This window comes from Hippopotamus amphibius, chromosome 16 (assembly GCF_030028045.1).
Source record: "Hippopotamus amphibius kiboko isolate mHipAmp2 chromosome 16, mHipAmp2.hap2, whole genome shotgun sequence".
In the NCBI taxonomy this organism is placed as follows: Eukaryota; Metazoa; Chordata; class Mammalia; order Artiodactyla; family Hippopotamidae; genus Hippopotamus; species Hippopotamus amphibius.
Window position 1 is genome coordinate 61,063,260 of NC_080201.1, and position 21,627 is coordinate 61,084,886.

The 21,627-nt window shown below is 41.4% G+C and overlaps 1 protein-coding gene across 1 annotated transcript; it reads right to left on the minus strand.

Moving 5' to 3' along the window:
- Positions 1–1,058: 1,058 nt before the first annotated feature.
- On the minus strand, positions 1,059–19,729 carry LOC130838421 (zinc finger protein 665-like). The gene is made up of 5 exons (XM_057711498.1): positions 19,687–19,729; positions 15,150–15,229; positions 14,856–14,997; positions 8,414–8,540; positions 1,059–6,423 (listed from the first exon to the last, which is right to left on the minus strand). Exons 3-5 carry the CDS (start codon positions 14,925–14,927, stop codon positions 4,190–4,192), a joined length of 2,433 nt encoding a protein of 810 aa, XP_057567481.1. The 5' UTR covers positions 14,928–14,997; positions 15,150–15,229; positions 19,687–19,729; the 3' UTR covers positions 1,059–4,189.
- Between the last annotated feature and the right edge of the window lie 1,898 nt (positions 19,730–21,627).

Genomic DNA, 21,627 nt, shown 5'->3' on the forward strand with positions numbered 1-21,627 from the left:
TGGGGACATAAACACTGGTGGCGGACACACCAGGGAGCACTCATCTACATGGGCTCTCCTGGAGGCTGACCTGTCAGCACCAAGACCTGGCACCATCCAACATCCTATAGGATCCTGTGCTGGGACTGCTCAGGCTAAACAAGAAACTGGGTGGGGACACAGCCCCAGTCACAGCAGACAGGTTGCCTAAAGGCATCCTGAGCCCACAGCCACCTATACCCGGCCCTACCCACTAGAGGGCCAAGATGCAGGTCCGCCCACCAGTGAGCAGGCAGAAAACTGGAGACCAGCCTCACCCACCAAGGGGCAGATATGAGAAGCACCAAAACTGCAGGCCCGCATCTACAGACAGAATCTGCAAACAGGCCAGACACAACCCTAGAACCAGCTGGCCTCTGACCCTTGGCTTACAAGTGGGGAGTACACTGCTGGGATGCAAAGGATGTCGCCTGAAGTGGGCCACTTCTCCAAGGATGAGAAATGCAATTTTCCTACCACATACATAAAAATACAAATAGCGATTTAGACAGAATGAGGTCACAGAGAATTGTGTTCCAAAGAAGCTGATAAAACCCCAGAAGAAAAAACAAACAAAACACAGAAGCACTTAGTTAGATGAAGATATGCAATCTACGTAAGGAAGAGGTCAGAGTAATGATCATTAAGATGATCAAAGACCTTGGAAGGAGAACGGATGCAAAGAGCAAGAAATGAAAAGTTTTTAACAAAGACTTAGAAAGTACAACAACCAAAGAGAAGTGAAGAATACAATAACTGAAATGAAGAAAAAAATTTGAAGGAATCAACAGTAGACTACATGAGGCAGAAAGGTCACTGAGCTGGAAGACACAGTACTGGAAATCACCACCACCAAACAGAAAAGAGAATGAAAAGAAAGGAAGACGACTTTTGTTTTTTTAAGATCTTTATTGGAACATAATTGCTTTACACTATTGTGCCAGTTTTTGCTGTACAACGAAGTGAATCAGCTGTATTTATACATATGTCCCCATATCCCCTCCATCCCATGACTCCCTCCCACCCTCCCTATCCTGGCCCTCTAAGTCACCACCCATCATCGAGTTGATCTCCTGTGTTACACAGCAGCTTCCCAGCAGCTATCTATATGAGGACAATTTATGTCTAGGACAACAGTAACTGTGCCAATATTCACATTATAGGGGTCCCAGAAGAGAGAGAGGGCCTGAGAAAATATTTGAAGAGACAATAACTGAAAAATTACCTAACATGGGAAAAGAGTTACCCAAGTCCAGGAAGCACAGAGAGTCCCATATCCATGTGAAAACTTTCACAGTCAGCACAAACCAACAATCTATCATAGATACACATTCAGAAAGCCCCTGAAAAGATGCTCAACATCATGGGCTTTTCCAGTTTCTACAGCTCCATGGAGCACGTGACTTACTAGGTGTGATGCTGCCCAATTCACAAATATTGAATAAGGCAATTAGATCTTTCAATTTCCATGGCTGAACTGCTGTACACGAATTGAAGTCGAGAGTCTGAAAGGCACTGCTTTACACTACTTGCATTATAGGCATTTGAGTATTCTGGAATAGAGTGTGGAAAGAATAACTCAAGTACAATCTCCAACTTGTATGTTGTCTGATCCCATATTGGAAAGATTGTTATAGATTTTTTCAACTCTGAGATACTAATGGTGCATTGTTAACTTCTGCTATAAAGTACAGAGATGGAATAAAACTGTTGCAGACAGAATAAAACTGTTGGAAAAAGGAATAACATACCTGCAGGGTTGTGACAAAGTTGATAATTTTATTAGTTGAAACAGAAGACTAATGATACATCCTGCATAAAATAGTAGCAAAATATAATGGCAACAGTTAAATGTGAATTATACACATACAAACACTATTCTGAATATTTTCATTAAATCTTTCTGTCCAGAGCACATCTCTCTTCAATTTCCACAACTAAGACTAATTTTCCGTGAAACATAAACAACTGTTATTGCCATTCAATGGAGAAAGTGAACAACTTTACCTGCATTATTGTTACTGGATAAACAGTCCCCAATAATCTGTCACTCTCTGCTCAGGCCAAAAAAAGTCCAGGAAGTCCCTGGCAGTCAGGTGGTTAAGACTCCTTGCTACCAGAGCTTCCACTGGAGGGGGCATGGGTTCAATCCCTGGTCGAGGAACTAAGATCCCATGTGTTGTGCAGTGTGGCCAAAAAAACTCCAAAAAACGTTTGTAGTCAGTAGGTAGTGCATTCTGCACTGTAACGCACACTGGGCTATCTACCAAAGGGCACCCTGAACATAAGAACCATGATGAGTCAACTCACAGTATTACACTACTCTCTGCACCACCTGACACCCATTCACACTATTGGATTTAATAACTCAGGGTCCTTGTTTCTACAGCAAACATGGATGTGAATGAACCACACCTAATGAAGTCGGCCTCTTCATCTTATTGATTCTATTCCAGAGACCATCGTCAAAGGCCTGTAATGAAGGTGTAAGATCACCATGTTACCAAGGACAAGCTCTTACTCCTCAGAACAGGCCAATACATCCAGAGACTAGTTGCTGGGGAAAAGAACGGCAACTTTATTCGGAAAACCAGCAGACGGAAAAGACAGCCAACAAGTATCCCAAAGGACTATCTTCCCTGACTCAGAACTCAGGCTTCTTTGATACTACAAGTGAAGGGAGTAAAATCCTGCTACAGGTCAGACTCCTATGAAAGGAGTCTTGTCTTATAGTAAGACAAGGAAAATTGAAACACGAACTCCCCTCTGCCCTGGGGCCTCCTTCCTCTCCACATGGCGCATCGTGCATTTGCCTGACGCATCAACCAAACCTGACCCATCAGCAGGAACAAGAGCTCAGCCAGAAAGAAAACCATCCCCAAGCACCAACAAGACAACCAACAAGATGCTGCTTAGACCTGGATTATGTAAACTGTCAACAATATGTCATCAGATGTACAGCCATCTGTCTCACAAAAATTATGTAACTGTGCCGTGATTTCTAACAGGCAGAACAGTTCTCAGAGCTTTCTGAGATGCTCTTCCCAGCTCTATTTTGGCTCAAATAAAGTTTTCCATTTTTTTCTTAGATGGACTGATTTTCTCGGTGACATTCCAGAAGGGGTATGTTAATTTCTTCCTTCGTGAAGCCATACACAGGTGGGCCTGGTCAGAGTTTCCTGGGAGGTAACCAAAGGTATCTGACATTAACACTCATTCCAAGGGTGGCAGGGTACCCAGAGATGGCCCCATATATATAATGTAAGCTTATAGGCAACATCCCTTTAGTGATTCACTTCTATCTACCAAAAGCAACAGAATACAAAGGTTAAGGTAAAAGAAACAGGTCCAAATAAAGTCAGACTTCTTCTTCTCTATTACTGCATCCCAATAGTTTTATTTATTTATTTATTTTTAATTTTCGCCACACCCCACAGTATTTGAGATCTTAGTTCCCCAAGGAGGGACTGAACCCATGCCCCCTGCATTGAAAGCACAGAGTCTTAACCGCTGGCCCACCAGGGAAGTCCCCGTTCTTGCCTATTACTTCAAACTTCAGGTTGAAAGGCACAAACAGTAATGTACGGTTTTGAAGATAAATGAATTAATCGAATATTTATACACTGAAGACAACGGGCCATTTCCACAAATGTCCTTCTTCCTAAAATATACACATCATATTTTAAGTTTTAACAGCTGGTGACTTGTAATGATTCTGCAGTATGGAACATCTAAGAGAACCAAAGATTTACTCCTAGTTTGCATTCTCTGGTGTATGGTCTGTTTTAACAATTGCTCAAAGTATTCACCTCATACCTTACATTTCTAAGAATTCTCCCAAATATGGGTTCTTAGGTGAACCCTAAGGATGCACTGTTTTTGTTTTTGTTTTTTAAGGACGCACTGTTTTGCAAAGAGTCTCCATGTGTATACATCCTGACCTGTATGAATGCTCTCATTACACCAATGTGCGGATACTTGATGTAAAAATTTAAAACATCCACTACATTAGAAAGTTCCCTCTTCAATTTCCCATTGTTAAAATTCTCATTGTTCCACAGTGTAGACCTTCGGTTAGGAAATGTAGCACACATTTTGCTTTGTGTGGTTTCTCTCCAGTATGTATTCTCCAGTGAACTCAAAGGTGTGATTTTCGACGAAAGGCTCTGCCTTAGTCATTACATTTATAAGGTTTCTCTCCTGTGTGAACTCTCTGATGGCTTGCAAGGGTTGCCTTTACACTAAAGGCCTTGCCACACTCATTACATTTGAAAGGTTTCTCTCCAGTATGAATTCTCTTATGAGTTGCAAGGTTTGATTTCCGACTAAACACCTTGCCACATTCATTACACTTGTGAGGTTTTTCTCCAGTATGTATACTGCAGTGAGCTCGAAGATGTGATTTTTGACAAAAGGCCTTGCCACATTCATTACATTTGTAAGGTTTCTCTCCAGTATGAACTCTCTGATGACTTGCAAGGGCTACAAACTGACGAAAAACCTTGCCACACTCATTACATTTGTAAGGTTTCTCTCCAGAATGAACTCTCTGATGCTTTGCAAGGGTTGCCTTTAAACTAAAGGCCTTGCCACACTCATCACATTTGTAAGGTTTCTCTCCAGTATGAACTCTCTGATGACCTGCAAGGGTTGCCTTTACACTAAAGGCCCTGCCACACTCATTACATCTGTGAGGTTTCTCTCCAGTATGTATTCTCCAATGAACTTGAAGATGTGCTTTTCGACTAAAGCCCTTGCCACATTCACTACATTTGAAACGTGTCGCTACAATATGTCCTGTCTGATGAGTTTTAAGGTGTGTATTTTGATGACTTCTAAGGTGTGAACTTCGACGGAAGAACTTGCCACAATCATTACATTTGAAAGGTTTCTCTCCAGTATGAACTTTCTTATGCCCTAAAAGGGTTGTCTTTATACTAAAGGCCTTGCCACACTCATTACATTTGAAAGCTTTCTCTACAACATGTACTCCCTGATGGTTTCTAAGGTATGAATTTCGACTAAATAACTTGCCACACTCACTGCATTTGAAGGGTTTCTCTCCACTATGTACTGTCAAATGAATTCGAAGATGTGATCTTTGTCGAAAGGCCTTGCCACATTGCTTACATTTGTAAGGTTTCTCTCCAGTATGAACTCTCTGATGACTTAAAAGTGTTCCCTTTGCACTAAAGGCCTTGCCACACTCATTACATCTGAAAGGTTTCTCTACATTATGTACTCTCTGAGGACTTTTCCGATGCGAATTCTGATGAATTCTAAGGTGTGCATTTCGACGGAAGAACTTGCCACAATCATTACATTGGAAAGGTTTCTCTCCAGTATGTATTCTGCAATGAACTCGAAGGTATGATTTTTGACTAAAGGCCTTGCCACATTCATTACATTTGTAAGGTTTCTCACCAGTATGAACACTGTGATGACTTGAAAGGGATCTCTTTACAGTAAAGGCCTTGCCACATTCATTACATTTATAAGGTTTCGTTCCACTATGAAGTCTCTGATGATTTGCAAGGGTCCCATTTTGACTAAAACCCTTGCCACACTCATTACACTGATACGGTTTCTCTCCAGTATGAATTCTCCGATGAGAGACAAGGTGTGAGTTTCGGCTAAAGAGTTTGCCACATACATCACATTTATATGCATTTTCTCCTGTATGAATGATCTGATGTCTCCTGAGGTATGAGCCCTGATTAAAGGTTTTGCCGCACTCGTTACACTTGTAGGGCTTCTCCCCAGCATGAATTCTCTGATGGGTTGCAAGCCTTGACTTATGACTAAAGACTCGGCCACATACATCACATTTATGTAATTTCTCTCTTGTGTGGGTGACCCGATGTCTAATAAGGTGAGACTCCTGAAGAAAGGTTTTGCCACACTCATCACATTTGTAAGGTCTTTTCCTGAGTGCTTTCTGCTCTTGTGTCTGTACTGAAGGATGGATAAAATCATTCTCATGGGTATTAGGGATGTTGGTTTTGACATTAGGAGGAATTCTTTGAAGTGGTGAAAATGAGGAACGACTGTTGCTAGGCCTCTCAACTTCATCACATTCATAAAATACCCCGTCAGTTTTAAATCGCTGCAGTTTCTCCTGAACATTTAATCGAAGTCTGTTTCCAATGGGCTTGATTCCTGCATCCCTTCTACCATGTTCGTCTCTTCCATCAGTGAGACCTCCTTTCTGGGTTACAGGCATTCCTTTGTCATTGCTTTCATCATCTCTGCCCTGACACTCAAAGTCTTCCTGGATTTCCCGGATATGCAAATGTTTGATTTCATGGCTTTCAGGTCTTCCCAACATCGTTGTTTGGAATACTTCTCCTCGGTCACCGTTCGCTTTTGGTTTTAACTGCTTCATCACATGTGTAGGACAGATATCTACAAGACATAAACATCCATAGGTATCCTCTCAGTACAATTCAGAAACAAATGTTTCATGTTGACTACAGAATATGACACCAACATTACTTATTCCAAGCACAGTCATGAAACTTTCCAAACATGATCTTAAAAGCTGTATAAACACACAAAGAATGCAATGCTTAACTAAAGAAAGTAATAAAATATAATTCAAATCACTTTTAGGGTAGTCTAGTTTCAAACTGCTATGACAGAAACACTCACATTGGACAAACACACATCAGCTCTCAACGAAAGGGTGTTTCTTCAACCACAATCCCAAACACCATACCAATTAACACTAAACATGCTGCTGTCTCATAACTGAGGAGAAAAAATATTATCCTGCTGATATATTCTGCAGACTTACTAAACATAAATCAATGCTTAATAACAAACAATATATTATAACAGTAAATAACCCAAAATAAGCTCTGCAAATGAATAACCTAAGTAACTGGCTGTTTAGAATTGTAAAACAAACACAGCACACAGGAAGTGAAGCATCCGACAAAACCATTTTTAAAAAAACAATACATTTTCCTAAATATCGCTATAAAACTATGGACCCATAAGGGGAAAGCACTTTATAACATGAACAAGTAGTACATGTCACTTATATGGCATAATACATGCTGAATGGCTATCTTCTGTAAATCACACATACAAATTAATATATAAAATATTCTCCAGTTCTATCAGACAATAACTAGAGCATTCCCTACCTAGGCAGTACCATTAAAAAGGTAGTTTAATGGTTCCAAAATATGTGGAATAAACAATGAGCACTTTGTATATTCATTAACTGGGACAAAACACGTTGTTGTGGAGAAGACCGTGCACACGAAAAGCAAATAAGATATAATGCAGACAAAGGAATATTATGAAAAGCATGACAGAATAATAACATATCTTTTTCTTAAAAAGTAACTTTTCATCACTGCTGACAAAACATGCAACATTCTAAGCCAGCTGACAACAAAAATTTCGTTTAAACGGCTTGAGGTAAATTAACATGAGTTTTCAAATTAGGGCAGTAGATGCACAGCTCATGTACTTTAACCCAACAGACACAGAAAGGGGTGAGAGAACCATAACTTGAATCTGGACCTACAGACTGAGAACACTCATTCTGAAGCAAGACCACCCACCCAGGCAGGACACACTACCAAATAATACAACTAATACCAGGAGTTTAGAGAGAACACGTGAGGGAGATGCAAGAAGAAGTGAGCTGTGTAACTACGGAGTTTATTCAGCCACCCCTCTGGGAAATGGTTTCTGAGTCATCACTGCAGGAGACAGTGACTTAGGTCGTGTCCTGAGAAAGTTGTCCAACAGATTATCAGGGATCATTTCTATGTGAGCCCTTATGAGGTCCCATTTGTGTTCACACTTTTCAAACATTCGCACCCATTTGGTTGCTAGGTATTTTCACATCACTTATCACAGTCCAGGGCTCTTTCTCTTGCTCTAAAAGTGACACAATACTCAGATCAGAAACGGAAATTCCTGATTATCAGAACAAAAACTGTAAAGTGTTGTGGTTTTCTGAAAATCACAGCTCTTTCTTCAGCTAACGAGTGAGGACATTACAGGTGGGTCAGGAGAAATATTTCACAAATTCATCCACTGCCTCCTTCTAAATGCATCCAGAACCGTATATAATAGGCAGATACTGAGCTCTCTTCCTAGAAACACTAAGTCAAAAGCTAAAAGGTAGAAAATGGGAAATTAAGTATTTGTTTAAAGTTTGCCATTGAGCTTTATGCATAATTAAGCTCTGGAACAACCCCTGATGTAACATGAAACAGGCAGATCATCTGAAGAAAGGGTCAGTTTAAACTCGTGATTTCACTTCATGTCTGAGTCCACACGCCTTTCAGATCAAAGAAAACAGGGCCTCCCAAGAGGGAGAGAGGAGAAAGTGCAAAGGCAAATTTCAGCTGTGGAGGGAAGTTATCCTCACCCAGGGAGAGCAGGTTCCCGTAAGTCTCCACCATCACGTCCCTGTACAAGGCCCTCTGGGCAGGGTCCAGGCATTCCCACTCCTCCTGGGTGAATTCAATAGCCACATCCTGAAAGGTCAACTGTTCCTGAAATGAAAATATATTTTCACCACGGGATCATGAGGAGAATTCTTATCTTCATACAAAAGGAAAAGAGGAGTAAGGGGTGAGGACTGATTTGGCTGAAGTATGTGTTCTACAAGGTCCATGTAGAAGTATTGGCAGACATTATGTGTCTCTAATTTTAACTTCTTATGCTTTTTCATAAGAGATTATGAGATCCTCCAATTACTACGGTTTTCTCATCTTTGTGGAAAATCCATAAATAAAACTCAACACGGGGCTGTCTACCCAGAAGCGTTTGATATTATGTTCTGCACACTGAGAGAAAGTCAGGATCTTGATGACTTTCTGTCTAAGTGGTGTTTTGTGAGAGACAAAGTCCACAGTGGCTCTAGAGAAAAGTCAAAATCTTCAATTATGATGACTGGTAACAACAACGAGTAAAACTGTGGCTGTACGTTGTCTTTTTAATTAATTTACTTTATTTTTTTGCCTGTGTCAGGTCTTAGTTGTGGCACATGGAATCTTCAATGTGTGCGTGGGCTCCTTGTTGCAGCGTGCAGGCTTCTCTCTAGTTGTGGTGCGGGGGCTCCAGAGAGCATGGGTTGTGTAGTTGCAACACGTGGGTCTCTAGTTGTGGTGTGCCAGCATAGCTGCGCTACAGCATGTGGGATCTTAGTTCCCCGTCCAGGGATCAAACCCATGTCCCCTGCATTGGAAGGTGGATTCTTAACCACTGTACCACCAGGGAAGTCCCTGGAACACTTCTTATTACTCTAAATTACTGTAATATTAATCGAAACATTACTCTATAAAAAGTTTTACAGGTATGAATGTGTCATCAATGTAATAGGTCATTAGAGTAAGATCTGTTTCCATCTTGCAGAGGAGAACACCGTGTCAGAGACCCACTGAGAAACTTGGCTCAGGTCAAGAAGTTAACAAATGACACAGGAAGCACCTAAATTCAGAAAGCTGGGCTCTGAAATTTAAATTTAAGAATCAAACAGATAAGTAACAGAGAGCATTAAAAGGACACTGACAGAGGGATCCCTGAGAAAACTTAAAAAACTCCAAGGTGAACGCAGAAAACCATGAAAGGACATTACAAAATGTGGGCACACAAACACATCTATAAAAAATTTTACTAATCTTACTACTATTTAAACCATTAACATGATAGCATAGAAAAAATTTAAGGCCACTGAATATACTGAAGATATAATTTCAACTACGAAAGATATAATACATAGTTTTGAATCATGTCATTTATCTAAACCAGGGACTTGCACATCCATGAACTTATGCACACACATGTCCACACCAAAGCCCTGAAATGAGTTGTTTCCTGACACATTTTCAATTTTTTAATCCTCCTTTTATTCACATGTATTTCAGCATCTTTCAGACAGTGAAAATATATCAACTGTACTGAATTTAGTTTGTAAACATGATTCTATAATACGCTACAAGAAATATGGTACAATCATGAAAAGAAAATTACTGTAACTCCAATCTCGACAAAATAACTACATTCAAAAATACAAATGCAATTTTATTCATTAAAATTTAGACACAAGGCATTAACAACAGCCAAAGAATGTCCTGGCTTTTTCTAATAATAAAACATTGATTCAAAGTTAGAAAACTTAGTAGTATTCCACATTATTTTTACAGATTAAGAAAAAGATTCTCACAATAATGAAGTTATAAGCTTCTGGGAGAATTGAAAATCATGAAAAAATATGGAAAGAAATATTTTTAAAAAACATATTTCAAAAAAATGTCATGACGAAAAGGAAACCCTCAATGCATTCACTTTGAAGTTACAGGGGAGTGAAGGGCACTGGCCAGGCCTCCCACCTTTCACCACTGTGCAGGTTTCCTGAGCAGGGACCACTAGAGGAAGGAACAGGAGGAAAACAGAGAGCGAAAGCGAGAGCCACACAGAAAGCATATCAGAGAGTTAAAACTGAACATTCACACAGCTAAAGACATGGAAAGCTAAAAAGCGAAAGGATGGAAAAGATATTCCATTCTAAAGAAAGCAGGGGTGACTCCATAATATAAGAAAAAATAGAAAAGAAAATTATATAAAGATAAAACAATTTATCAAAAAGAGAGAACAAAAAAACTACGAATATAACATTAGATCTCCAAGACAAAGAAAGCAAACATTAACAGAAAATGAACAAACAGACAGCACAAAAGAAGAAATTCCCAAGTTTACTTATAGATGGAACCAAAGAGAACATCAATAAGGAAACAAACATCAATAAGGAAACAGAGGACCTAAACAACCCGGTAGATCAAGTAGACATAACAGACAGGTACAGATCACTCCATCCAACAAAAGCAGCATAAACATGCTTCTTATGCACACATGGAACATTCTCCATGACAGTCCATGTGTCAGACCAAAAAGCAAATCTTAATAATGTTAAGAGATTGAGATCATAAAAAGTACCTTCTCGATCATAATAAAATGAAACCAAAAATAAACAGCAGAAAATGAATATTCCCCAAATTGTGGAAATTAAACAACTCATTCTTTTTTTTTTAAGTTGAAATATTTTATTTATTTGATCATTCATTCATTCATTCATTCATTCCTCTTTGGCCACACCTCACCGCTTATGAGATCTTAGTTCCCCAACCAGGGATCAAACCAGGGCCCTGAGCAGTGAAAGTATGCAGCCCTAACCGCTGCACAGCCACGGACTTCCCTAAACAATTCATTCTTAGAACACCAATGAGTCAAAGAAGAAATCACGTGGGAATTTTAAAATATTGGACTGACAATGAAAATACAACATACCAAAAATTTTAACACGCAGTGAAGGCACTACTAAAAACGAAGTCTACACTGCTAAATGCTTCAAGTAAGAAAAAGAAAAGATCTCAAACCACAAATCTATTTTTACACCTCTAGGAAGCAATGGGGAAAAAACCAACTAAATCAAAATTTAGGAAAAGGAAAGAGGTAAGTCATAGATTACACAGGAAATAAAGGAAATGGGAAGCAGAAAAACATAAAAACATCGTAGCAGTTGGCATTTTGAAAAATTCAGTAGAAAAACACTTATCTAGACTAAGAAAAAAGAAGAAGGTTCAAATAACTGGAAACAGTAGAAAGATTGCAAATAATGTCAAAGAAATTTTTTAAAGGATTATAAAAGAGTACTATGGGGCTTCCTAGGTGGCACAGTGGTTAAGAATCCACCTGCTAATGCAGGCGACACGGGTTCGAGCCCTGCTCCAGGAAGTCTCCACATGCCGCGGAGCAACTAAGCCTGTGCGCCACAACTATTGAGCCTGTGCTTTAGAGCCTGTGAGCCACAACTACTGAGCCCACGTGCTGCAACTACTGAAGCCCACTCGCCTAAAGCCCGTGCTCCGCAACAAGAGAAGCCACGGCAATGAGGAGCCCGCACAATGCAATGAAGAGTAGCCCCCACTCACCGCAACTAAAAAGAAAGCCCGCGCACAGCAAAAAAAAGACCCAACACAGCCAATAAAATAAATAAATTTAAAAAAATAAAAAAAATAAAAATGAAATACTAAAAAAAAAAAATACTATGAACAATAATGCCTACAAACGACAAAATAGAGAAGATACAGGTAAATTTGTAGACACATACAACTGACTAAATCTTAATCCTTAAAAAAATAAAAAAAAATTGGAACCCAATTATAACTAAAGACATTCAAGCAATAATCAAACACCTCAAACAAAGAAAAAAAACTCAGCACCCAATTAGACCAAACATTTACAAAAGCATTACCACTAATCCTGCTAAAAGTGGTATAGAGTTGAAGAGGGAACACTGACAAACTGAATATAGGGAGCCGGCATCATTCTGTTACCAAACGCACAAGAGAGGAAACTAGCAATCAATGTCCTCAATGAACAGTGATACAAAATCTTTCACAAAACACCAACAAACCAAATCCAACACCACAGTAAAAAGATCTGACATCATGATCAAGTGGATTTTATTTACATCAATATAAGGGGTAAGGAGAACTCAACATACAAAAATCAATTAATGCGTTACACCCCATTAACAAAATAAAGGAAAAAAAGTTACACAGGATCATCTCAATTGATGCAGAAAAAAGCATCTGACAAAATCCAACAACCTTTCAAGATACAAACACTTGGGACTTCTCTAGTGGTCGAGTGGCTAAGACTGTGCTCCCAATGCAGGGGGCCCAGGTTCGATCCCTGGTCTGGGAACTAGATCCCCCATATCACAGCGAAGATCAGAGATTGGGATCTGCCACAAAGACCCAGTGCAGCCAAATAAATAAATACACATATATATTAAAAAAAAAAGAGAGAGAGAAATACTCAGCAAAAGAGAAACAGTAAATTATCTCAACATAATAAACACTATTTATGAAATGAGAACAGCTAAGATCATACTCAAACGTGAAAGACTGAAAGCTTTTCCTCCGAGATCAGGAAGAAGACAGGGATGCACACTCTCTGCATTACAATTCAACAAAGTACGGAAACCCCCAGGCAGAGCAATTAGACAAAAAAAAAAAAGAAATCAAAGTTTTTCAAATTGAAAAAGAAAGAAAATTAGCTTCTTTCTTAGACAAGGTTTGACATGTAGAAGCCGTGACTGTTTGACAAGAAAATTGCTACATCAAAAAACAATTTTTGAAAAGGTGCAGGATACGAAATCAACACGCAAAAATTTTCAGTTGCATTTCTATACACAAGGAACAATATCAAAGGAAAATAAGAAAACAATCTTATTTACTAGAGCAGTGAAAACAAATGAAATATCAATATTTAGGAATAAATTCGCCAAGAAGGTGAAAGGAGTATACATCAAAAACTACTGAAAAGCGCTAAAAGAAATAAAAAAACATACAAATAAATAGAAAGTCATCCCATACTCATGGACAATAAGACTTAATACTCTTAAAGTATCCCAGCTACCCAAAGTGTTCTACAGATTCAATGGAATCATTATCAAGATTCCCATGGCAATTTTTGAATAGAAAAAAAAAAGGCTAAAAGACAGAATTTCAAAGAACCACAAGTAGCCAAAAGTCTCTTGAATAAGAAGAAAGATGGAGGCATCCATTTTTAGAGTTCAAAAAATATCACAAAGTAATTAAGATTGTGTGGCACTGATATAAACACAGATACATAACCAAAGGAACACAAGATAATGCTCAGAAATAATTCTTTGCATTTCTGTAAAATGGATTCAAAAACCTGCTAAGACTACAAAATGAAAATAAGACAATCTCAATAACAAATGCTGCTGGAAATCTGCATACCTCCATACAAAAGAATGAAGCTGAAACCTTACCTGTATCAAAGGTAAAACCTTCTGGCGTCGGACTTCCTAGGTGGCAGAGTGGCTAAGAATCTGCCTGCCAATGCAGGGGATATGGGTTCGATCCCTGCCCCAGGAAGATACCATATGCCGCAGAGCAGCTAAGCCCGTGCGCCATAACTATTGAGCCCATGTGCCTCAACTACTGAAGCCTATGCACCTAGAACCCCTGCTCTACAACGAGAGGCCACCACAATTAGAAGCCCACGCACCACAACTAAGAGTAGCCCCCGCTCACCGCAACTAGAGAAAGCCCATGTGCAGCAACAAAGACCCAACACAGCCAATTAAATAAATTAATTAAAAAAAAAAAACCTTCTAGGTGTCAAAGGACACAACCAACACAGTGAAAAGACAAAAATCGGAAGCATGGAGGTGACAAAATGGATTCCTAGAATTTCCAAATCTCAACAATTTAGGTTGATTTCATAGTTTAAAATGGATGATGGAATAAAACACCCTCTATCACTGATGTCTGTTTCTAAACTTTCCATTCCATTCCCAATCATGAAGAGTTTGAAGTCAGCGACACAGTCATTTAGCTACCAATGTATTATAAAAACTCAGAACAAATTTCTACTTATTGGTCTCTTCCAGAATTTACCAGGCACTTCTGCATATTAATACCTGACTTTCACGTGCAGCGTCTTCATTCCGTTTTGTAGAGAAAGGACAGTGCATTCAGATGGGGCCCCTCAACAATCCCTGGCGCCCAACATCACTGACCTATCCAAAGGTGTGAAGCCCTGCCCAGGACTATGCCCAGCAGAGACACCTCACAAGTTCCAGGTCCAGGTCACAGGATCTCGGGGAGATGGGTTCTAAGTGGAGGTGACAGGCACTGTGGGAAGGTCTAGGGTGACTGTGAATGTACAGGTGTCAGGCAGGAGGCTTCAGAGTCAGAGAAGATTACTGAGTCCAAAGAAGGGCATTTCAAGAAATACGATGAAATAATCAACTGAGATTGTGACTTTACCTGAGAAAGAGCCATTCCAGAATCCTGTTCTTTCCTGGTCCTCCTCTTCTGGGCATTTTCCTTAGGCACCATGATTCTTTAGTAGTCAGTCTTCAAAGTCTGAAAGATGCTGTTTAATGCTTAGAATCAACGTACCCTCTTCCTGTGCAACAATCACACACACAGGGATGACCTCACCATGTGAAATAGACAGTCCTCTGCTGTGCACTGTCACAGGAGGAATTTAAGAAAGTAAACTCCTACACAGAGACCAATAGGTGAGGTGTCCCACACTTCCTTTTACATAACGCTTACCTGGAACTTCTCTGGTGGCCTAGTAGTTAGGATTCCAGGCTCTCACGGCTGTGGCCCAGGTTCAATCCCTGTTTGGGGAACTGAAATCCCACAAGCCATGTGACAAGGCCAAAAACAAACAAAAATAAAACAAACAAACAAAAAAGTCACTCTCCCCTCCAGGTGAGGCCCGAAGGTAACACAGCAGCAGAGGGAACCTCAGCTGCACCCACAATCCCCTTCAGGTCACAGACCAGGCCCTGATCCATTCCCATGCAGAGCAGAGCCCCTCACCCTCAGCCCAGGTCTCAGCCCTCAGGAATGGGAGGACTCAGAGTCACCATGCTCAGGATGGATCCAGGCTGGAATCACCACCTAGGGCACGTTAAACATAAACAAGCTTTGGCCCCACACTGACTATTTGAGGGGAATCTCTAGTCAGAGCGTAGAAAACAAGTCCATGAAAAATGCTTCAGAGATTTCATTTAAAGCCTGGGTTGAGCACCACTCAGAGGAGGCAAGCCCAGCACACCTCCCACTTTCTTTTTCTTTTCCAACTTTATTGAGATATAACACACGAATGAAAACCATGCAAATATAAGGTATACAAAGTGATCCTCTGACAAACCTATATACTGTGAATAACTACCACAGTCAAGTAATTCACACATCCATAAAATCAAAACTACAAGTCACAATTTTGCGTGACTAAGTAGTGAGAACATGTAATTCTTTCTCTCTGAGCAAATTTCAAGCATACAGAAACACACGATGGGAATGTAAGCAAGTGCAGCCACTGTGGAAAGTTCCTCAGAACACTAAAAACAGAATTACCAAATGATTCAGCAACCCCAAACCTGGGCATATCTCCAGACCAAAGTATACCTCGAAAACATTCATGCACCCCTACGTTCGTAGCAGCACTATTCACAATAGCCAAAATATGGAAGCAACCTACATGCCCATCGACAGATGAGTAAATAAAGATGTGGTTCTTATATACAATGGAATATTACTTAGCCATAAAGAAGTGTGAAAGAATGCCATTTGCAGCAACATGGATGCGCCTAGAGATTATCATACTAAGTGAAAGAAGTCAGGCAGAGAAAGACAAATATATAATAGCACGCATATGTGGAACCTAAAAAAATGATACAAATGAACTTATTTACAAAGAGAAACCTAATCATAGTTAAAAATAAACCTGTGGTTACCAAAGGGGAAGGGGGGAGGAATAAACTAGGAGGGTGGGATTAACATATACACACTACTATATATAAAACAGATACTCAACAAATACCTACTGTATAGCAAGGGAGTTCTACACTACGCTCTGTAATAACCTATATGGGGAAAGAATCTGATAAACAATTGACATATGTGTATGTAATAACTACATTACTTTGTGGTACACCTGAAACTGAAAAAACATTGGACAACTACTACACTCCAATATGAATTTAAAGAAGGTAAGTACCCAGGGATGAGCTCTGGGCCACCCTGGTGGACCACTGCTTAAGAATCAGGCTTCCAGTGCAGGGGATCTGGGTTCGATTCTGCTCAGGGAACTAACAGCCCATATGCCTTGGTAAATAAGCCCACACACCACAACCAGAGAAGCCACTCGCCACAACAAAAGATCCCACATGCCACATCGAAGATCCTGAGTGCTGCAACTAAGACCCGATGCAGTCTGAAAGCAAGCAAGCAAGCCAGACAGACAAACAGAGACAGAAAGCAAGCAAGCAAGCTCGCTCTGAGCAAACTTCTTTATCAGGAATATAGATGGGCTCTGTTGGAAAAAGGTTCCAAGTTAATTCAGCCCATCCTTCAGAGAACTTGCAGAAAACACCCAAGAGGGACCTCAGAGAAACATCTTCATATTACCTCACTATTTTACCAGATTACAGAAGGACGAAGAAAACTGAATATAAGGCTAAACGGTAAAATCAGGTTTTGATATTACTATAAAAGATCGTTAAAAAAAAACAAAAAACAAAAAACGGGCTTCCTAGGTGGCGCAGTGATTAAGAATCCGCCTGCCAATGCAGGGGACACAGGTTCGATCCCTGCTCCAGGAAGATTCCACATGCCACGGAGCAACTAAGCCTGTGTGCCAAAAAAAAAAAAAATCGTTGACATGTTTGTAAACTACTCATCAACAGTCTAAAATTACTTATTGCTTACTAAAGAAACTTTACATACATAAGACAGCACTCAGGCCAGGTAAAAATCTAGAACAAATTCTAAAGCAATATGTTAATTATTTTAAATCTAAAAACTGTCAGAAGTTTTGGAAAAAACTGAGGATACAGCAATTCCCTGGCGGTTGGTACTGTGGTTAGGACGCAGCAATCCACTGTCAGGGGCATGGGTTCGATTCCTGGTCGGGGAACTACCATCCCACAAGCCACGTGGTGCGACCAAACAAACAAAATTATCTTCTCTAACCTCAATGAAATGAAACTACGAAAAAAAAAAAAGCAGAAGGAAAACAGTAAAGTCCTCTAAACGCGGAAATGAAATAACTCATTCTTAAAGACACAATGAATGACATGTATAGAATACTGGAGTCCAGCAAACCTTCTTTCAGAAGTTAAAAATTATTTATAGGAACAAACAAATTGAATGAACTAAGGTTTATTGCAAGCTGCAAAAGAATTATATGTAAAGAAACAAAAAAAGAAGTAAATCCATTACAAGACACAACACCTTCAATGCTCCTTTAAAAAGGCACCATGTAGTGACAGGGTCAGTCTCTTCTTGTCCCACTTCTCTCCCGGGACCCCTACTCCCCGCCAGGGAAAAGGAAGGGGTGACCCACACCCGAGTGAATCAAGTCACTGCCTCCTCACTCAACAGGGTTTGCAAATAGTTTTCCTCTGATACAAATAATTACAAAATGCATAAGCCTTATAGACAGGAATTTCGCAATTCTCATCCTCATCTGTACAATTAGAACAAAATTTAAATACATGAGATTCTAAAGTCTCAAATCGATATTATCATAACTTAAACATCCGTATCCTAACAACTCACCACCCATCTGTATCCACTTTCCCCTCTACCTGCACCATTAGCTGTCTCCATTTCATTCTCTTTACAGTCTCCCTATTTCATTTCTGTCTTTGTTTCTTTTCCCCTTCTTTCCTGTTTCTACCCTCCTACTTCTTCCCTCTCACCTGTCCTGCCCCACTCTCCACCTAGCTCCCCCGCTTGATGAGCCTTCTCTCCAACCTTCTTGACTGTCCTAAATCTCTGTATTTCTGCCTCTTTTCTTCCACCAGCTTCGTTCCTTCTCTGCCCCTTCTGTACCTGTTACACTCCCTTCCTCCCCACTTTCAGGGTCCCCAGGTGGCTGTGCTTCCTTCCTGCTCTCTCCCTCTTCGTCTGCTCTTCCTGTCACACTTTGTCCACTTTTTCTTCCTGCACCATGTTGCTCTGAAGGCCAAGGTCCTAACTCTTTTATCCTCTCCCCCTACTCTCTGTGTGAAGTGACTCTCCTTTGTTATCCCGCCTTCTCACGCTGATCCAGGTCCCCTTCCTTAAAGTTGCCCTGTAATCTCTGCGGATCCCACTTCATTTATTTTTCCATTAAACTCACCTGCTACTTTCAAGACTTAATCACTTTCATTTTACTATCTCTTTGCACGTCCCTCAACCACCCTCTACATTCCCACTGGTTCTCCCTCATTCTTTTCTCCTCAGTTTTTCTAATTCACTCTTGGTTTTTCCATTTCACTCTTGGTTTTTCCACTTCACTCTTGGTTTTTCCATTTCACTCTTGGTTTTTCCGTCTCTATATTTCCTGATCCCCCTCCCACGCGCAGAAAATGCCCGCCTACCAGAAGGGGCCGTAACCTAACGCGGTGGAACCGGAGAAGGAAGAACACTGGGTGTCACACGGCTGGCCCAGATCACCCCCCCCAACACCGGGTAAGGAGAAAAGCTGACTAGGAAAGGGAGGCCTGCGGGGCAGAAGGACGGGCCTGAGGAGACGTGAAGACCGAGGCGCTGGGAGAGAGGGGGTCTCAGGAGAGGAGGCGGGCTCCCCAGGATCCCAGGACCCGGGGGATGACGCGGCCTCGCCGGGAGCCCGGCGGCCGGCGCTGCCTCCAGGGACCGAGGGGGGGGGAGAGGAGGGGGGAGGAGGGGGGGAAGGAGGGAGGGGAGGAGGGAGGGGGAGGGAGGAGGAGGGGGCGGGAGGAGGAGGAGGGCGGAGGGAGGAGGAGGAGGAGGAGGAGGGCGGAGGGCGGAGGGAGGAGGGGGCGGTCGCGAGTCCACCTCGCGGAACAGGACTTTACAAGGGAGGCCGAGACGGTAACAGGTTTGAAGCAGGAATACGAGGCGAATGGTGCCTACGTGGACCGAAGGCAGAAAAGCCACGGGAAGGGACCAGCTTCAGAGCGAATTCAAACCCTAGGGAAAAGATACCCGACCTGTAACCGCGGGTCCGCATTTACTTGGGGCTGAGGGCCGGGTGCTGGGATTTTACGTCCCTAGAGACTCCGACGCCGAGAGGAAGGGTCGCGGTGTACATGTGAAAAGAAAAACTTACGCTCTGCTCCGTGACCTTGCTTAAAGCCCTGCTTCCGGGTCCTTGGGAAAGGGCTCCGGAAGCTGGAGGCGGGGCTTCCTGGGCGGGGCCCTCACGGCGGGGGGGGGGCGAAGAGAGCGCGCAGGCGCACAGAGAACGGGCTGCAGGGGCGGGGAGCAGGCAGGGGTTGGTGCAATCAGGTACCTTTACTGGACTGCCTTAAGTTACTGTTTGTAACAGTTTGAAGGTAAAACCTTATCGCTGTGTGGGCCAGTTATTTCGGATGCCAGGATATTTCCACTTATGATGAAAGGGTTTAAATAAAAACCTATTTTTCAGATCACATTGGGAGGAAGTCTTGGTAGTGACGCTGAAGCAGTTTAATGGTTTGAGAACTTGGGTCTCCCAGAGCATAGAGGAAGGAGCTGACATGGGCCATTCGTTTGGTCCAGGAACATTTCCTGTATTAAAATTAACTTAAGCAGCTTTAAGAAGTAAGAACTGGATGAGTGTCTGTATTACAAATACAAATAACAAATACAAAACTCTCCCTGGGTAGAATGGGCTATTTCCCACTGACACCCTACAAAGCACCTTTTTCATTTCTATTCCCTATTTTTTTAATTAATTAATTAATTTATGGCTGCCTTGGGTCTTTGTTGCTACACATCGGCTTTTTGTAGTTGCAGCAGGCAGGGGTCATTCTTCATTGTGGTGCTCGGGCTTCTCACTGCGGTGCCTTCTCTTGTTGTGGAACATGGGATCTAGGAGCCTGGGCTTCAGTAGTTGTGGCACAGGCGCAATAGTTGTGTTACACAGGCTTACTTGCTCTGTGGCATGTGGGATCTTACTGGACCATGGATCAAACCCATGTCCCCTACATTGGCAGGTGGATTCTTAACCACTGCACCACCTAGGAAGTCCCTCTATTCCCTGTTAATGCAGAAGGGCAAATTCAACACACGACTCAGTTCCAGAAACACAGGGACGGGACCTGAAATCTGAAACTGGAGGACTAAGGCATGTGATCATTTACGTCACTAAACATTGCCTTAAAAAGAGCAATACATAGTTTTAAATTGTTATACATTACATTGCATTATTCATTCCTTCTTTTGTCCAACGTGTTTTAATTATTTACCTTTCTAAGACCAGCTCTTTAAACAGTGACATACAAGAGTTGTATGTAAACAAACATTACTGTTTAACATGTAAAGCATAATAAACTGACTTACATATACTGTGAAATAATTATCACATTAAGTTTAGTTAGCATCTGTGATTTCATATGTAGTAGATAAGGCTGAAGGTTGAGAAAACCACCACCTGCTTTTTTGGCTTGGCCTTGGTAATCAATGTTCAACAACAGAATGCAGGCCCATAGAGAAAAGCACATTTTGGAGGCTGCAGAAGGCTGGATTTCAAACAAATTCTTCTTTTCTTTTTTTTTTAAGACTATTATTTATCCAATTTTGGTTGTCTTTGGTCTTTGTTGCTACACACAGGTTTTCTCTAGTTGTGGTGAGCAGGGGCTACTCTGCATTGCGATGTGCAGGCCTCTCAGTCCTGTGGCTTCTCTTGTTGCAGAGCATGGGCTTTAGGCTCACGGGCTTCAGTAATTGTGGCAGGCAGTCTCAGTGGTTGTGGCTCACGGGCTCTAGTGTGCAGACTCAGTTAGTTGTGGCGTTCATGCTTACTTGCTCCTTGGCATGTGGGATCTTCCTGGACCAGGGCTCAAACCCATTTCCCCCGCATTGGCAGGCGGATTCTTTTTTTTTTTTTTTTTAAGCTCTTTATTGGAGTATAACTGTTGTGCCAGTTTGTGCTGTACAACAAAGTGAATCAGCTGTATTTATACGTATATCCCCATATCCCCTTCTTCCCGTGACTCCTTCCCATGCTCCCTATGGCAGGCGTATTCTTAACCACTGAGCCACTAGGGAAGTCCCCAAATGCTTCTTT